Source organism: Corythoichthys intestinalis, chromosome 14 (assembly GCF_030265065.1).
Source record: "Corythoichthys intestinalis isolate RoL2023-P3 chromosome 14, ASM3026506v1, whole genome shotgun sequence".
Classification (NCBI taxonomy): Eukaryota; Metazoa; Chordata; class Actinopteri; order Syngnathiformes; family Syngnathidae; genus Corythoichthys; species Corythoichthys intestinalis.
In genome coordinates this window covers 13,038,489-13,057,657 of record NC_080408.1, presented here as the reverse complement: position 1 = coordinate 13,057,657, position 19,169 = coordinate 13,038,489, and the positions used below count along the sequence as shown (strand labels likewise).

The 19,169-nt window shown below is 38.8% G+C and overlaps 1 protein-coding gene across 2 annotated transcripts in view; it reads left to right on the top strand.

The window, feature by feature from the left end:
* Positions 1-19,169, top strand: part of nadkb (NAD kinase b) — a 31,062-nt gene that overhangs the window by 9,645 nt on the left and 2,248 nt on the right. Inside the window, exons 4-11 of one of the 2 annotated variants that reach the window (XM_057856856.1) lie at positions 178-307; positions 610-718; positions 5,344-5,429; positions 5,503-5,605; positions 7,894-8,072; positions 15,279-15,378; positions 15,450-15,607; positions 15,685-15,767. In XM_057856856.1, the coding sequence (XP_057712839.1) occupies positions 178-307; positions 610-718; positions 5,344-5,429; positions 5,503-5,605; positions 7,894-8,072; positions 15,279-15,378; positions 15,450-15,607; positions 15,685-15,767 (948 nt within the window). The remainder of the gene's footprint in view (positions 1-177; positions 308-609; positions 719-5,343; positions 5,430-5,502; positions 5,606-7,893; positions 8,073-15,278; positions 15,379-15,449; positions 15,608-15,684; positions 15,768-19,169) is intronic. The other variant, XM_057856857.1, reaches the window with a different exon arrangement.

Here is a 19,169-nt window from a genome sequence, read left to right as displayed (position 1 = left end):
TTGCTGTTTTGTTAACACAATGCCGGTGAGCCGACACGCCAAGCAGGAGCGAGAAAAAAGGTAAAGAAAATATAAAATGGGTTGTTGTTTCTGGTTGGCAAGCTTATGTAACAGCTTAAAGAAATTCCATGTTGCAATGGCGCTAATGACCATTGTGTGTGTTTGTGTGCATTACAGGCACATCCAAGACCCGGCAAGCCAGCGCCTCACCTGGAATAAACCTCCCGTCAATGTCCTGGTCATCAGGAAGATCCGAGATGAAAGCTTGGTAGAGCCTTTCAAAGACCTGTGTCGCTTTTTAGTGGAGGTGAGGCCAGCAACGCCGAACACGTGCCTGTGTGTTTGGATGAAAGAGCGTGTTTGTGTGTGACCGCGTTGCGTGACCGTTGCCAACAAACGAGTCCTTTGTACACATATGCTGTACTAAATATCGGAACTGATATGCAAGTGTAAGGAGATTTGAACCATATAACGTTCACTCTTTGGCTGCCATTGACGCCGTTCGAAGTCCAATCCTTTTGAACGCAGTGGATGTTTGGATCAAGTGGATTGGATGTTGATCGTCATCGATGGCGGTAAATGAGTTCCATGTTCTAATGTGTAACTCAGGAGAAACAAATGATGGTGTACGTGGAACGGCGGGTGGCCGATGACGGGACGCTGTCCAAGGATGAGAACTTTGGCTCCATCCGGAATCAGCTGTGCACCTTCAGAGAGGGTGAGGATGTCAGTTCTTATCAGATTTTGGGTGACTGAAAAAGGAAGTCAAATGGCAGAATTATCAAATCCAAAATGTTAATTTGGAATCATCAAGTTAGTAGGCAAAACTGACATTTCTGAGTAAACTGAACTTTAATTGTGATGTGGAGATTTTGCCTTGGCCTTACTTCCAGTGCTGTCAAAAAAGTGTACTGGCATTAGCGTGGTCATCCAGGCTGCTTTGTTAGTGGGAGGGAGCTAGACATGTGCCGGTTACCGGTTTCACGGTTTACCGTGGTGTGAAAACGTCGCAGTTTCAAACCCACTAAAATTTTCCGTCATACCTTAGTACGGTATTCGCTATTTTTCATGTGCCAAAATGCAGCCGAAAAGTGGCTTGGTGCGGCAGCGCTCACCCTTCCCCTGTTTGTTGCCGTGAGTGTTAGTGACTCTATCCTGCTAAACAGCCAGCAAACCCAAAAACAAACCCTCCAAACACAAGGCGTACTTTTCTTCAATTTATTGAGCTCTCAAATCGTGGTGAAATATACAAATGAATACATTTAAAACATTATACAATTGTATTTTTCCACATGTGAGTAGGTTCAACAGGATAGCAGTAGCACCATGAAAAAGGTCACCAAAAACAAAACATATATTTTCCTTTCAAATTCAATATACAAACTAACTTAAACTTACAAAGACGAATGTTAGCCTAGGCTAAGCTGGGAGAGCAGCTTCGTTGACGTTTTATGTCTCACAGCCGCTGAGTGAGAAACAAGCTTGAATGAAGGGGGGGAGAAAAAAAAAAAAAAGGATCGCGTCAAAGATCGCTAATTGCGAAAGGAGGTCTCACACCTCACTTTTTGTTTTAGATGAAACCTTTCCTCAACAATATTTACATTTTAACTAACTTATACATTTTTAACTAACTTATTAACTTATGAATTCTTTGTTCTTTTTAACACAAAGGCATGACATCATGTAGAAGAAAGTTGACACAGTGGCTGAAAATGGCAAAACTTCACTTGAGCTCCCCCCCCCTCAAAAAAAGTCATACAGTATATATTTTTAATTTATTTAAAAGTGTTTTACTTTTTTATAGCAATTATTTTGTTCTTGCTCTAATATTGAGCAACTTGAGCTGTGGCTGTGGGTATAGTCTAGGTTCTATTTATTTTAATTTTATATAAAATATTTGTTATTTTTTGTTAATTTATTTATTTTCACATTAATTTATTTTCACATTATATTCATGTTCCAATTTGCAAATATGTTCTGGGAAAAAAAAAACTGTTCAATGGAAAAACGTTTTTTTTTCTTTTTCTTTTTTTTTTTTTGTAAAACCCATACATCTCAAAATTTTGGAGCTATAATTGCAATACCGTGATACCGTGAAACCGCGGTATTTTTGCTCACGGTTATCGTACCGTCAAAATCTCATACCGGCACATGCCTAGAGGGAGCTACATGTTTATTTTTATTCTAATAGTGGTTACAGCATGTTCAAATAGTGCCCTGTAAAAATTCCTTTAATATTTCCTGTTAGTCATACTAACTTAACTTTAAGTAGTTTAAAGCAACACTAGGTGACTTTTCAACTATTTGTGATAATGTCAACTAGGGCTGTTCCGATCATGTTTTTTTGCTCCCGATCGTTTTAGTTTGAGTATCTGCCGATCCCGATATTTCCCAATCCGATTGCTTTTTTTTGCTCCAGATTCAATTCCAATCATTCCCGATAATTTTTCCCAATCATATTTTGGCAATGCATTAAGAAAAAAATGAATAAAACTCGGACGAATATATACATTCAACATACAGTACATAAGTACTGTATTTGTTTATTATGACAATAAATCCTCAAGATGGCATTTACATTATTAACATTCTGTCTGTGAGACTGATCCACGGATAGAAAGACTTGGAGGATAAAGGAAAGGATAAATGTGACTTTGTATATTGTGACTAAATATTGCCATCTAGTGTATTTGTTGAGCTTTCAGTAAATGGTACTGTAGCCATGCTCAAATGCATGATGGGAAGTGCAAGCATGACTGTGCGTAGTGCTACCAATTGATATATCTTCTCTGCGTTGGGAAATAACCTAGGGTGTTAAGAAAAAGATCAATTACTACCTTGCTTCCCCACATTGCTTCCCACGATATTTCTAATGGTAGGGAGAGTGATTGTAAGGCCTTAACCAATTAAAAAAAGGCTCCAAAGGCTGCCAAAATTCACTCTACTCATTTTACGCTGCCTTTTAGCTCTTTATATAGGTAAAACGGCGCCATTACAGATTGAGAGCGACAATGGGTCGTGCAGCGCATGCATTAATTGTGTGAAATATTTTAACGTGATACATTATTGAAAAAAATTAATTACCGCCGTTAACGGGATAAATTTGATAACCCTTCCTTAAGCCTAAACTAAAGACTCTGGATGAGTGTAACATATTATGTCTGTAACGTTAAATACAATTAGAAAACGATTTAATTAAAAAAAAATATATACCGTATATTAAAAAAAGGCATGTCCGATATTTTTTTGCCGATTCCGATACTTTAAAAATGACGTGATCGGACCCGATCGATCGGCATCTTGGGACATCTCTAATGTCGACTGACAGTTCTTGGCGAATTTTTGGGAACTGTACATTATTGCCAAATTCTGAAACCAACTTTTATGCCCCTAACGTCCTGGAATTTTTGATGAGTAAGTTATGTGATTTGATAAAAATAACTTGTAGGACAAGTAGCGTTTTGAAAATTTTTTGTTTTTTCAAAAAATACACTTTTATGGATAAACGGAAAATTTTGAGCGCTTGTTCGAAAAATTCCCTGCGTTGCATGAAAATTCTGTCATTTGAACGGTGACGGTTGGGCTGTGCGGCACGCCGAAGAAATGGCATTTTAAAAAATGGGCCTTGCAAAGGCCTGTCAAAAAAAAAAAAAAAAAAATCACATACAGGTCTAATTATGAACCAATTGGAAGCACGTTTTGAGCTTTATGGCCCACCCCAACTACAAATCCCGGATGTACAGTACATCTTTTAGCAATATCTTAAAAATATTGATAAGCAAACTACCATTGTGTCACACTGATTCTCTTGGTGTCGCATACTGTACAGTCCCTGACAAAAGTCTTGTCGCTTATCCATTTTGTAGAAACAATTGCAAATAACCTGACTTTTAATTATTCAATTGGTTTCAGAAATGGCTCATATGAAAGCTTAGACCCTCCCAAATGATGTTGAATGTACAAAAGTATATTCTTCACTGTTTTCTGAGTGAATCTTGGATCTATGCTGGCTCCAGTAGGTCTCCAGCAATATTTGCAGTGACTGTGGTGTAATTCAATGGAAGATTCATCTGAAAAATCCCCCTTTTGCCACAAAACAGTGAAGTTTGGTGGTGGCGAAAGCATGGTCTAGGGCAGGGGTGGGCAAACTGTTCCACAAAGGGCCACAGTGAGTGCGGGTTTTGGATCCAACCCATCATGAGGCTAGCCTTTCACCAATCTGATGTCTTACAAGTGCAATCAGTTGATTGCAATCAGGTGCTTCTTGTTTCCGCTCAAACCTCATTGGTTTTAACTGTCTGTGCTGAATCAGTTGGAACAAAGACCAGGACCCACTGCGGCCCTCGAGGACCGGTTTGCCCACCCCTGGTCTAGGGTTACATCCAGTATGGGGGTGTGCGAGAGATCTGCAGGGTGGAAGGCAACATAAATAGTCTGAAATATCAACAAATCTTAGCTGCCTCTTACATTCCTAACCATAAAAAGGGACAAATTCCGCAGCAGGATGGTGCTCCATCACATACTTCAATCTCTACCTCAAAGTTCCTCAAGGCATAGAAGATCAAGATCCTCAAGGACTGGCTAACCCAGTCACCAGACATGAACAGGATGAAAGCGGAAGCATGGAAGACGAAACCCAAGAATGTTGATGAACTCTGGGAGGCATGCAAGACTGCTTTCTTTGATGTTCCTGATGACGTCATCAATAAATTGTATGAATCCTTGCCGAACCGCATGGATGCAGTCCTTCGACCCTATGGAAGTCATACAAAATATCAAATTTGGATCTCACAGCACCACTACTTTAATTCGCTTATGTTATGTGACATATTTTTGTAGTTGAAGTACATGTTTGTTCAATTTTCACACTACTTTCTGTAGGCGACAAAACTTTTGTCTTGCCAAAATTTGACCTTTGTCTTCATTAAATGATAAATCTTTTTTTCAGTGAAACAAATATATTTTTGTACATTCAACATCATTTGGGAGGGTCTTAGCTTTCATATGAGCCATTTCTGAAACCAATTGAATAATTAAAAATCAGTTCATTAGCAATTGTTTCTACAAAATGGATAAGTGACAAGACCTTTGTCAGGGACTGTAGATACAGAGATCAGGATACATTTCTAAACCTATCCAACACAATCGAAAAACTCAAATGTATGTTCATCTTAACGAGAATTACTAGAAAAAATCATGAAGACAAGTGTACTCTTATCACTGTTCAGGATAACAATCACATTCAAACCAATTAGGTTAAATGGGAATCATCAAACAGCTGTTCCAATTCATACACAATTTGAACAGGACTGTGTGCTATTGTGGTTTTGTGATCCACCACAGGCTACGATGACATATCGAACTGCATCGACCTGATCATCTGCCTGGGCGGAGACGGCACGCTGCTCTATGCCTCTTCTCTTTTCCAGGTACATCAAATTGCCTCTTTAGCATATAGTGCATTAGCATCCGGGCTGTGCTTGACAACATTTCTGGGTCCAGGGAAGCGTTCCCCCCGTGATGGCGTTCCACCTTGGTTCGCTGGGCTTCTTGACACCCTTCAAATTTGAGTCGTACAAGACCGAAGTGGACAAAGTTTTTGAAGGTTGGCTACATTCCAAAATATCAGTCTAAAATAGGGGTCAGACAATATATGGAAAAGGTGACATCACGATATTTCGTATCCCAAAAGGTTATCGACATGCTCCCACCAGGAATCAAAAAGGAACCAACAGGTTGCTACCATAATCTTCCACTAGAATAATGTCTATGTTAGCTCACGGCTGCCATTGACGGCGCTAGACATCAAATTCATTTTGACTGAATTAGACGTCGAGTGGCGTCAATGGCACTGAAACCATAGCATTCACAGCCAGTCTTTTGTGGGCATTTACGGGTTATTTCCTGTTAATTTTGAATCACTTCCTATTCGTTAGCGGACATTCTTAAAAGGAACCACGGACAGAAAGATTTGTAGTTCTTAAAAGATGAATGTTAGTATAGGTTATAATAATTTGATATTCAAACCGCACTTAATATTTGTGATTTTGTAAAATAAAAATTTTTTTAAAAAATTAGGTCAACTAATCGGTTGCCATTTTTGTTGACGACGCAATGCTGTGACGTCACTGGGCAGTGCTGCCGTAGTTCCACAGTGTCACTCGTTAGCTAAACATGTCGTCAGTTCTGTCTGTCCAATTTGAACTCGAGCGGAAAAGTGATGAGCAGGACAGCACAGTCGATACTTCACAAAACGAGCAGCAAAAGCAATTAAATGAAAGTCTCCGGCGGGAATCAAACCCGCATTTCCTGTGTGACAGAGGAGCACTTAGACCACAGGACTAGAAGTATACTAGAAGTAGTGTTAAGTTAAGAGTCATGATTTTCCTTATAAAGCAATCGCAACCCAAATGCGCTATCTGGTCTGTGCGCTAAAACCTGAAAGGGAAACGCAACTGAAAAGAAAATGCGGCTGGCTTGACAACGTAATTAACTCATTCACTCCCAGCCATTTTCACCAGCGCAACCCCATTCGCTCCCGGCCGTTTTACTTGATTTTGACTGATTTTGCAAGGCCCACAAAAAATTCTGTTCTATTGCTATATAAACATGGAACCCACCAAAAGAAAGATGAGTTCGTATCTTTTTCCATTCTTTAGAAATCAGCATTAGAATATAGCTTTGTTTGAGCAATTTCCCAATTTCTGATGAAAAAACAGAGAAATTGAGCTTTTTGTAAAAGCATACATTTCAAACATAACTTTGACCTTAACACACCTATTTTTTGCTTTTGTGACATCCCAAACATCTGAATAATGTTTTCCTTCTACAAAATAACATAAACAACAAGACAAATAGAGCTTTTGATAGCAAAGTAACAATTAATTTACACATAACTGAGAGATGACGCTGTTGTGGCCGCGACAGCCGGGGAAACTTTTCCTTCATGGCGGCCTGTCTCATCAAGATGGATTTTTTTTAGTCTTTTTTTTTTTTGTTTTTTTTGTTTTTTTTGTGCTGCTCACTGCCTCGTGGCGGAGTTTGCCTGGTTAAATTGTGTGGGGCATGTTGTGTTCCTGGGGGGCGAACTGGTTTGGCCTTGCCCGTTTCTGGCTGAGTCGCGGAACACTGGAGGGTCGTGTGGGACGTGAGCGGCCGAGCACGGCGGCGGGGGCTCTGCTCGGCAAGCAGCACGGACTCAATGGCATAGTCCGCTGCACTGGTGGTCGTTCTGCTCGGTCGTCCAGCGCCTGGCATCCCGGGCGTCTTCAAGGTTGTTCTGCTCGGTCGTCCGCCGCCTGGCGTCCCAGACGTGCTCCCGGTCGTCCTGCTCGGACTTCCTGCGCCTGGCGTCATGGACGTCCTCCTGGTCGTCCATTCGGTCGTCTTCCGCCAGCGCCCCGGACGTTCGTTCCGTTGAATCGGGTCGTGGGTCTTACAAAATGCCCTACTGCCCTCCAGTGGCCAGTTTTATTGCTTTAAAATGGATTTTCAGCATTGTGCTACTGAGCGAAGTTGCATCAGAACCTAGAGATGTCTCTTGTGAAAAAAAAACGTAAAAGACGTATAAATACGTTTTTGGGACACTGAAACAAAAATAGAACATATTTATACGTTTTTGGGAGCAAATGAGTTAAAAAACGCGGCAGGGAATGTTCAAACGGATTGGATGCCTACTAGTGATAAACTCATTCCAATTGCAGCAGAAGGATGAAAATAGCTTGTGTTTCTGTTTATTAGTTCTGTATAATATCCTAGAATGATTTCCTGACCCATGTATCAATAATTGTGCAAATCGTATCGTGAGGTTCCCACAGTTAACCTAAAAATGCTCTGTTTCCAGTGCAACTCTTGTGTTAAGACTGTTCAAGATCCTCCACTTGATGTGTTCAGGAAACGCTGCCATCACCTTGCGCAGTCGCCTGAAGGTGAAGGTGGTGAAGGAGATGTTTGAGAGGACGGCCGCCGCGCAGCTGCAGCGGCAGGGACAAGACGGCGAACAGGAGCATAACGGCCTTGTTCCTCACCGCTACATCAGCAGTGAGGCGGGGAAGGTCACCTTGCAGCTCCAGGTGAGCGCTTCATTTCTTCCTACGTCATTGAACACCATACATGTTAACATCTGCCAAACCATAATGTTCAAGGAACTGTTTAGACATTACAGGCATATTGTATAAATAACATAGTTAAAAAAAATCAATTTTCCTACTGGGCATAATACGATACGACTTGCGATACAAGGTTCACGATAATGATTATCTCACAATATGGTGATTCAACAATTATCGATATATGGGTCAGGAAATCATTCTACAATATTTTACTATACATGAAATAAACAGAACAACAAGCTCGTTTCATCCCTCTGCCCTAAAATTAATTGAGTTTATCACTAGTAGATGTCCAATTCATTGGGAGGGGAACGGATGTCTATGCGGTCAATGACAACCAATTTGTTCAATTTTGGGGCATTTCAGGATATTTGCTGTTGATTATTAGCAGAGATTGGTAGTAACACGTTACATGTACTCTGTTACATTTACTTGAGAAACTTTTTGAGAAAAATGTACTTTTAAGAGTAGTTTTACTGAGCCATACTTTTTAGTTTTACTTATATAATTATAGATACAGTATATGGCGGAAAACACAGACAAGACTGAAAAAGCAGCTTCTGCTCTTGCACTCATCCATAAAAGAAACTGCTGTATTTTAAGCCAAAAGAACTGTTGTGTTTGATAGAACAAAATGTCTATATGCTGCCATAGCAGATTCATGGGGCATTAAGCCTCTGAACTATTTTTAATTTGTCCGTTTTACCCCGGAAACCCCCGTTTACAGATGTCGCGCAACCGTTTTTGTTTCAACCCAGCCATAAAAAGGTAATTATATTTATTATTCAAAATGTTTGTCATTTTTAACTTAAAATCATTCATTGATGTCTACCGTAATTTTCGGACTATAAGGCTCTACTTTTTTCCTTCATTTTGGTACCTGTGGCTTATAGTCCAGTGCAGCTTATTTATTGATTTTTTAAAAAATTTTATTTGACAGCGGTGTCATAAGACTGTCATAAGATAATCAAAATTATGACATGACACTATCATGGACATTACTGAATGCTTATGTCATTAAGTGTCATTTGGCAAATTATGTCACTAACTCCATCTTGGATCTTTTGCATCCATTCAAAAGTGAGATCATTTGCTGGATAACACTTAATGACATCTGTTATAAGCATTCATGAATGCTCAGGACAGACACATGTCATAATTATGATTGTGTAATGACATGACTTATGGCACCACTGTCAAATAAAGTGTTAGCAAATACCATAACTAGCAATTGATGAAAGAACTGGAAAAGTAACTGAAGAAATATTTAGCACAGAACAGGATTTTTGATTGTTATTTACATCTGTAGCGCTGCAATGCATGCTAAGAGGCATGTTGGATGACAACAGTCAACAGCAGGTGGCAGCAGAGGTTGACTGTCTCTCCGAAGGGAGCAGTGATGGCCAAATGAAGCTTCTTGAAGCAGTAAAGCTTTGCAGTAATTGCTTTAAAGTTTAATGATGGTTCATTTGGTCTTATGAGTCAGTCGTATGAGCCGCTGTCAAATAAAGTTTTACCGGTTAATATCTTTTGGTGTAAATATCCCATGATACAGTGAGGACAGCTGCGGCTTATAGTCCAATGCGGCTTATCTATGAACAAATGCCGTTTTCGTGCCAAATTTGGTGGGCTGCGGCTTATAGTGCGAAAATTTGGGTAATATTTTGTTGAAAAAACAACTTTAAAAAATTATTCACTTGCATATTTTAAACTTTTAAACAAATTTCGTCATAATGAAAAAAATGGCGTCTGTATAAAAAAAAAAAAGTCACGGATATCTACCTCATAACATCGCTAAATTGTTTTTTTTTTTTGTTACTGACGCATTTTCCCCAATATGTTAGATGATAAATAATCGATCCAAACAAAAAAAATTGAAAAAAAAAAGTTTAAAAATGTCAATATATGAAAAAGAACATCTCTACCACTCCTTGATGTCCGCGATTTCTGCATCGCGACCCTTGTTATATTACCATGTTTCACCCATAAAATAAAATTTAAAAATCCAGCTGTGGCCATTCACAGCTGTGTCTTGACACTCAGTGGTACATGCGACATGGAGTTTTTGGATCGAAACAAGGTAAGTACGCGATAATATCTCGTTAAAGTCATGGCGTCTGTAATTCTGCTCTCGCGTGCTTTGTCCTCCAAATAGGGTTTTGCAGTTTTTTTTTTTTTTAAATGCCCTCCTGTCCAAAATGCTTCTTCCCCCAGAAAATTAAGATTTTAAGCTTTCCAATAGGCCTGAACGATATTGGAAGAAACTATTGCTGCGGTTTTTTGGGAGTTTGTGATATATTGCGATATTATATTGCGATATTATATTGCGATATTAATATATATATATATATATTAGAGCAGGGCGGTAAACCGAAAATTTACCGTTACCGAAATTCTTCACGATGACCGACGTAATTTTGACCATGTCGGTAAATTCGGTAATTTAATAAAAGAAGAAAATATAGTCTTTTCATCCCGCTTTGACTCTGTGTTGTTCGGCTATGTTCATTCCCCTTTAAGAAAGCAGACAGTGCGCTTACGTTTGGAGTCACATGGTTTTCAGGAAGCCAATCAAACAGAAGCCCGGTAGGCTAACGCTAGCAGCTAACGCTAGCGGCTAACGCTACAAGTAAACGGGATGAAGTCGGGCTTAAGTTAGCTTCGCCAAACTTTCACCCGACATTAAGTAAACTCTTGACGGGTTCCAGATAGGGATGGAAAAACCGAGGCTTTCTGAAACAATCAACCACTTTTAAGACAATTGCCCTAAATTGAATCACTGTTTGACACACTGCAAGAGCCCCATCTACTGGATAAACTGTGCACGTTTCTTTTTAAAAGTAAAGTTGACAAATTGCCTCAGCATTACATATCTTCAATAGAATTAAGTGGATGTCGTCTATTTCAACCAGGAGATCGTGTCGTTATTAAGTGTGATTTACACAATTAAAGTTGACCTCTTTAAGCCTGTGTCATTGCTTTTGTCTGTGAAGATGTGTTCAAAGCAGTATTTGTAATACACGACAGTGCTAGTCTTGTAAGTGGCTCGTCCTAGATGACGGGGAGTAACTATGTATTGTTTATTTTTTGTAAAAATTACAGTAGAGTAAGCACAGTGCTTGGGAACAGGAATATTATTTATTGCATACTGTAAGGATTTCCAAAATCATAAGATGTAAATAATTGAGCCGAATAAAAGAAAGGAAAGGTTTGTGAAACATTTTATTTTTTTAATTAAGTATAATTTCTGGGGGGCGGGTGGATGTGTCGTATTTGTATCTATTCTGAATATCTAAACGTATGCCACTATCTAGTGTATAACAATGCGGAATGAATTTAATGAAATTCAAGTGATGATATTTTTCAAGTCATACAAGCTGTTATAAATGTTCACACAAGAATTCTTATTGTTTACAAGATTTTTTTTAATACCTAATGTTTAGACTGCATGTGCAATTGTTAAATTGAAAGCTGGTAAATAAATTTAATGAGAAACTGTTAATTTGTATTCCATGCATTGATTCAAATTTTCAAATTATATAACAGTTTGCTTGGGCGAATTTATCGTCATTTATCGTTATCGAGGTAAATCTGCTCAATTTATCGTGATACGTACTAAAGGCCATATCGCCCAGCCCTAATATATATATATATATTTATATTAAAAAAAAAAACATGACTCAAAAGCGTGGATTTAAACCTTTCTCCTAGTTTTTATTCGGTGCTGATTGACCAGATAAACAAAGATAATATCCTTTTAATTTCATAACAGTGAGTATGAAGGAACTATTCACTATTTGAACTAGGAACTATTTTCTCCACTAGTGGGGACTCATGCTCATGGGGGGGTGTGGTGGGGTGACGGATCTTGTTGTATTAACATCCATAGGAGGCATTTTTCATTCTGTTGTTCTGAGTTGAACCGAAGACTTTCATAATCATCCTAGCTAAACTCGCTTTGTTAAAAACAGCGAGTGAAAAATTTAGCTTCTATTTCAGGTGTTTTTTTTTTTCTTGTAGCTGCTTGTGTGTGTGACTTGACTTATGGCACTCTAGTTTCTTTCCCTATTGAGCATCGGGTGCCACTGAGCCCCTCCATCGTCACAGAGCACTCACATTCGGACTCACTTTAAGCTTCCTCTTATTCACTAGTATCCCCAAAAAAAAGCTCTACATGCGTATTACCACCCCATGAAGTCAATCAAATGCTTTCATCGCAACCAACTGCAGTTCTTTTTTTTTTTTAAACTACGTCACTGCGTCAAAGCATATGCAGTTGCGCAGTCCTCTTTACTTCCCCTGAGCTTGGCATGTTTTCATTCCCCGGCCTCTTGTGTGCACGCTAGCTGCTTTGCCATGGCAACAGTCATAATAAAGCCGGCGGGCCAAGGATGTGCAAGGAAAGCGGACGTGATGTCGTGTGCTTGTGTTGAGCCCGGTTACCGCGGAGACGATGGCGTCAACGCCAAATGGATGCTTAATGGAGTCTGCTAATACACACACACACACAGCTGCAGTGGACCCCCCACCCTTCTTCGAGTGTCTGTTCTCATGGATAGACTGAGGATGTTGATTGACGATTCTGCCGTCACAACCTCGATCCGACCTCCTCTCGGGGGCTGACGTCACCGCACCTGTCAGACGTGCGCAATACTGATCTGTATGCGCCACACACAGCCTCGTGATGATTTATTGTTTGGGTTGATATTCAGCTGGAGGGAATTTTTCACATTGAAGACTGGAGCTACTTCGGAGAAAATGTCCAGCTGTTCTCATTTGAATGAGCTGGAAGTTGACTTTGGGATAAAATATGTCATATTATGGAAATAAGATGTCATATTTGATACTTTAATGCATGGGTCTCAAACTCAGATAGGTGCGCACCTAAAACAATCTGGTGCGCACCTGAAACCTTAACATTAGCGTTATATAGCATTTAAGATAGCAGACTTTCGCTATGCAAGTTAGCTAATTGTTGTAAACATTAGCATTATATAGCACTTAAGCTAGAGGACTTTTACTATGCAAGTTAACCAATTCTTCTAAAAATTAGCATTGTATAGCACTTAAGCTAGCGGACTTTTGCTATGCAAGTTAGTCAGTTGCAACAATTGGCTAACTTGCATAGCTGCTAGCTTAAATGCTACCTAATGCTAATGATTACCAGACACAGTAATTTCCCGAACATAAAGCGCACTTTCCCCCCCCCAAAATCAACTTGTAAAATCATGGTGCGCATTATACACGGGTACAGGGATGGAGACAGAAATATAAATATATATAAATATACGGCCATGTTGTGTTGAAGAAACGTATGCGGCGATCCGTTGCCGACCATTACGGTACGTGACGTCACAATTTTGTTTCGGTCGTGGCGAGCTAGGGAAGGAGTCGGAGGCAGAGTATCAAACAACGGAGCTAATCTGCGTTGCTTTATTGACATTAAGGCTGCAACAAAATACGGTAGCAATGTCTGTCTCACATGCAACCCGCGGAAGATAACTATCTTTTCGGCTGTTCCCTCAACTAAAATACCTCCCCCCGGGAACTATGCAACGTGCCAACATAAGTTCCGCTGGTGAATTCTGTTATAACTCACTACATGGTAATACTTCACTCTGATTGGTCGAATGATTTCGTCTGTGTTAAATTCTGCTTTTTTCCACTCTTCATAAAGCACAGAATTTAGTTTCGTGAACTCATTTGAGTCAACGTTTATTGCAGGTCTACAACTTGGACCATAACAAACGTAACACAACACAGACTTCCTGTATCCGTCAACTATATCTGTCCCTCGGGAAACTCAAACCCAGATAACAATAGTTCCTATTGTTAGTCTAGTCTACAGCGATGCACTCTTCTGATTTCCGACCTAAATCACCACTTTTATTTTACCATATCAATCCATGAAAGAAACATTTATTCATCATGATGAAACGAGCAAGTTATACAGCAGGCTTTCAAAGAAAGTCAAATCTATTTTGTTTTCTCCTGGATTCTGCTAGGTTGAAGAAGTTGTCAGATCATACTATTACCGTACATATTGTCAGTTTACGGTAATGTTTTGAACTACCAATGTGCTATGCTTGTGCTGTGTTTCACCAGTCAGTAAAATTACATTTCTGTATCTGTACACAAGCTCAGTTTTCTTGTATTCTTCTATTTATTGGTGCTAAATTAGGGTGCGCGTAATACATGGGTACAACAATTTTCCCTAAAAATTCTACAAGTAAATTTGGGGTGCGCGTTATACACGGGTGCGCCTTATATTCGGGAAATTACGATAGTTTCTGGTGCGTACTAGAAACAATCTGGTACGGACTAGGTTGCTTCAGGTGCGCACCAGAATGCTTAAATTCGTTTTAGCATTATATAGCATTTAAATTAGTGGACTTTAGCTATGCAAGTTGGCCAATTGTTGTAAACATTAGCATTGGATAGCATTGGCGCTAGAAGACTTTTGCAATGCAAGTTAGCCAATTGCAACAATGTAACAGTTGGCTAACTTGCATAGCAAAAGTCCGCTAGCTTAAATCCTATGTAATGCTAATGCGTACCAGATAGTTTCTGGTGTGCACCAGATTGCTTAAATTTATCTTATTTCTGTGTATGTCTCTTTAGGGGCTCCGTAAGTCACTTTTTGTTCATTTCAGGGCATTTACAAGTATCTTCCTGTTGAGTTTGATTCATTGCCTATTCTTTTGAGGAGATTCCCGGGTCACTTCCTGTTCTGTAACCCAAAATCAATAGAAAGTGACCCATAAATGCCGCGAAATCCAGGAAGTGACTGAAAATCAACAGCACATGACCTGCAATGCCCAAAATTTAAACTAATTGGTTGCCATTGATCACCATAGACGTTCAATCCGTTTGAAGTGGGAAGGAACTTCCCAGTTCAAATGAATTGGACGTCTACTTGTGATAAATTCATTCCAATTATTATTATTATTACTCTCGTTAGGTAAAACAGCGAAGTCCTTTTTCTCCTCTAGTTTTCTCTAGAATTTTTTGTTTGGAATTTTAATTGTTTTGTCGGAGGAATAAACTAGTTTTTTAATGTATTTTTTTTCTAAATTATTATATTTCTAAGTTCTTACCAAGTGAGTTCAAATAGATGGAGCGCCTATAGCTGTCAATGCCAGATAATGAGTTCACGTGTATGTGCAGGTCCTCAATGAGGTGGTGGTTGACCGCGGACCTTCATCCTACCTGTCCAACGTGGACTTGTACCTGGACGGCCGTCTCATCACTTCGGTGCAAGGCGACGGTGAGAACCGCCGGCGGACTTTTGGTGCTTTTCTCGGCGTTTGCGTGAAAGCGGCAGCGTTTCCTCCACAGGCGTGATCGTGTCCACGCCGACGGGCAGCACGGCGTACGCGGCAGCAGCAGGGGCATCCATGATCCACCCCAATGTGCCGGCCATCATGGTGACGCCCATCTGCCCGCACTCGCTCTCCTTCAGGCCCATCGTGGTGCCTGCTGGGGTGGAGCTCATGGTAGACCAGGAAAACACAAACGTTGCTTTGGTGTACAATACACAGTATAGTGAATTAGTTGTTTTAATTTTTTTAAGATCACCTTGTCCCCCGACGCCAGGAATACGGCCTGGGTTTCATTCGATGGCAGGAAAAGACAAGAGATCCAACACGGTGATTGGTACGTCTGCTATTTGAACACAATAATAATATATATACTGCTAATAAGCAAAGATGGGTTGTAACTAGCTACAGCTATCGATTATTCTATCAATTAGTTCGAATAATCGAGTAATCGGATTACGAACATTTAATGCGTTGCACAATAAATTTTAGAATATGTTAAACAAATAAATATATTTTGGCTTGCTTAAATTAAACTTTCAAAAGAGTATTAAATGCAAATCAAAAACTTCCTGAGTTTTTCTTCAAACTGTCAAGAATTGCTCTTTCATTTGACAAAAACATATATTAAAATACCTGAGCTTAGTCTCAAAGATCTAAGAACAGTTAGTTAACTTGCATAGAAAAAGTCCGCTAGCTTAAATGTTATAAAATGCGTTTATTTTTTATACTGCTCTTAACAAATCATTTAAACACATATTCCCATGAAAAAACTGCCAAATATACTTCCAAACTAAATAATGAACGTATAATCAAACATATTAGCTCAAACAAAAACATTCCTTATGTTGGTCTTAACAGGGAGCAGCTGGACCCAGCCATGGGAAATGAGTTATGGCATATTCATTGATGCCACTAGAGCACAGTGTATCCACCCATATATATAAAACTAAATGCAACATTTAAAAAAAAAACCATTACAACATCACTTTAATTAACTGAATCCTCAGAGCAGCAAGATTTGACGATTAATCGATTATTGGATAAATTGATTAAGTGTTACATTTACTTAAGTAACTTTTAGAGAAAAATGTACTTCTTAAAGTAGTTTTACCACACAATACTTTTTACTTGAGTAGATTTGTGAAGAACACTTCTCTTACCCCTCTACTTTGGGCTACACTAGAGTCGTTACATTTTTCGTCTTTACATATTAGGGCTGCAGCTATCGATTATTTTAGTAGTCGATTACTCGATGAACTAGTTTGTCGAATAATCGAGTAATCGGATAAGGAACATGAAAAATGAAAATACCTGAGCTGAGCCTCAAACGGTATAAAAAATTTAAAAAAATTAAATAAGGATTTGTGTACAACAAAAGAACAATTCGCTAACTTACATAGCAAAAGTCTACTAGCTTAAATGCTATAAAACGCTAACTTTTTTTTTTTTTTTTTTTTTTTTTACAATGCTCTAAACAAATGGTTCAGACACATATTCCCACAAAAAAACGGCTAAAGGCACCCATAAACTAAATTACGAATGCATTAAAAAAAATTTGCTCAAACAAAAACTTAGCTTATGTTGGTTTTAACATGGAGCAGCTGGATTCAGCCATGTGAAATGAGGCAGACTAGATGGCAGTGTATCCACTCAAATCAATAAAACTGAATGCAAACACTTTCAAAATTAACCATTACAACGCCACAATAATTAAATGAATACTCGAAGCAGCTAAATTTAATTCGAATCTTTTTTTTCTCATCGAATACTGGAGTTACTCAATTAATCGTTGCAGCACTACTACATATTGAATTAATTTTTGCCCGAGATGCCGACAGTGGCCGTCTCAGTTTCTCCATTGAGACGTCGCAACATTAACCACATGACTACATTATACCAATCAGAGTTAACAATGTTTTTTCTCCACTAGAGAGCACTCATGCATTTTCGACAGTTGATGTTTCACAGCGTTGTTCTGGTCTAAATTACCTGATTTTTGTGTCATCTTTTTGGCCTAATATGTTCATGTAATAAGTTGTACTGTAGTACAGTATAATAATAATAATAACAGTTCACATAGATGAAGATGTGCTGAGGATTTTTTTTTTTTTTTTTTTTTTATCGGACATTGTGAGCTGTTACTTACAATGACTTCTTCTTAAGTCTAGTCTAGTCTACGGATACAAAATCCAACATGGCGGCCATCACAAAACAACTTTTTAAGTTGAAATTTCTTGTAAATAAATGGGGAAATCCCGTAGTTTCTATAGATATGAATGTAAAACAGATTCTTGGTTAAAAGCAAAAAACCGGGCAATTATTGATTTTACGTAAATATTTCAAGCTAAATTTCCGCTAATTATTTCCATTTTTTTCGCAACGTTTTAAAATGCACTCGTAGCGCTATTTTATTTAACTCATTCACTCTCAGCCATTTTCACCAGAGCAAGGCCCTTCGCTCCCGGACGTTTTTCTGGATTTTGACTGATTTTGCAAGGCTTACAGAAATAATCTATTGCTATATAAACATGGAACCCACCAAAAGAAAGATTAGACTCTCTTCTGTCAGCAGAAAAAAATGTAAGTTCATATCTTTTTCCATTCTTTAGAAATCAGCATTAGAAAATAGCTTAGTTTGAGCAATTTTCCAATTTCTGATGAAAAAAACAGAGAAAATGAGCTTTTTGTAAACGTATATATTTCAAACATAACTTTGACTTTAACACAGCTATTTTTTTGCATTAGTTAACATCCCAAACATCTGAATAATGTTTTCCTTTTATAAAATATCATAATGAACAAGACAAATAGAGCTTTTGATAGTAAAGTAACAATTTGTTTACACATGACTACTGAGAGATGATGCCGTTGTCGCCGCGTCTGCCGTGTAAACTTTTCCCTTATCGTTGTCTGTCTCACAAAGATGGATTATTTTTTCATCTCTGCGGGGTCTGCTTGGCGAGCCCGCTGCATGGTGGTCTCAGTCGTTTTGCTCCGTCGTCCAGCGCCTGGCATTCCAGGTGTCCTCTCGGTTGTTTTGTTTGGTCGTCCGCCGCCTGGCATATTGCCGCCAGTGCTCCGACCGTGCTGCCCGGCCTTTCATTACTGTTGAATCGGGTTGCGGGTCTTTACAAAATGCGCTACTGCCCTCCAGTGGCCAGTTTTATTGCTTTAAAATGGGTTTTGGAGCCTTGCTTTTTGTTTTTCAGATAGATCGCGAGCTATAGATTCTATTTGTAAAAAAACCCCACAAAAGACGTATCAACCGATCGATGGGGTTCGATCACGTCATTTTCAAAGTATCGGAATCGGCAAAAAAAATATCGGACTTGCCTTTTTTTAATATATATATATTATTTTTTAATTGAATCGTTTTCTAATTGTATTTAACGTTACAGACAAAATGTCTTACACTCATCCAGAGTCTTTAATTTTGGCTTAAAATAGGGCTATCAAATTTATCGTGTTAACGGCGATAATTAATTTTTAAAAAATTAATCACATTAAATTATTCGGTAAATGGTGTTATACTTATATAGTGCTTTTTAACGCAAATACTGCATGCGCTGCACGACCCACTCACGCATTGTCGCGTTCAATCTATGATGGCGCCGTTTTATCTGTATATAGAGGTAAAAGGCAGCGTAAAATGAGTAGAGTGGATTTTTTGCAGTCTTTGGAGCCTTTTTTTTAATTGGCTTAAGCCTTAAAATCCCTCTCTCAACAATTAGAAATA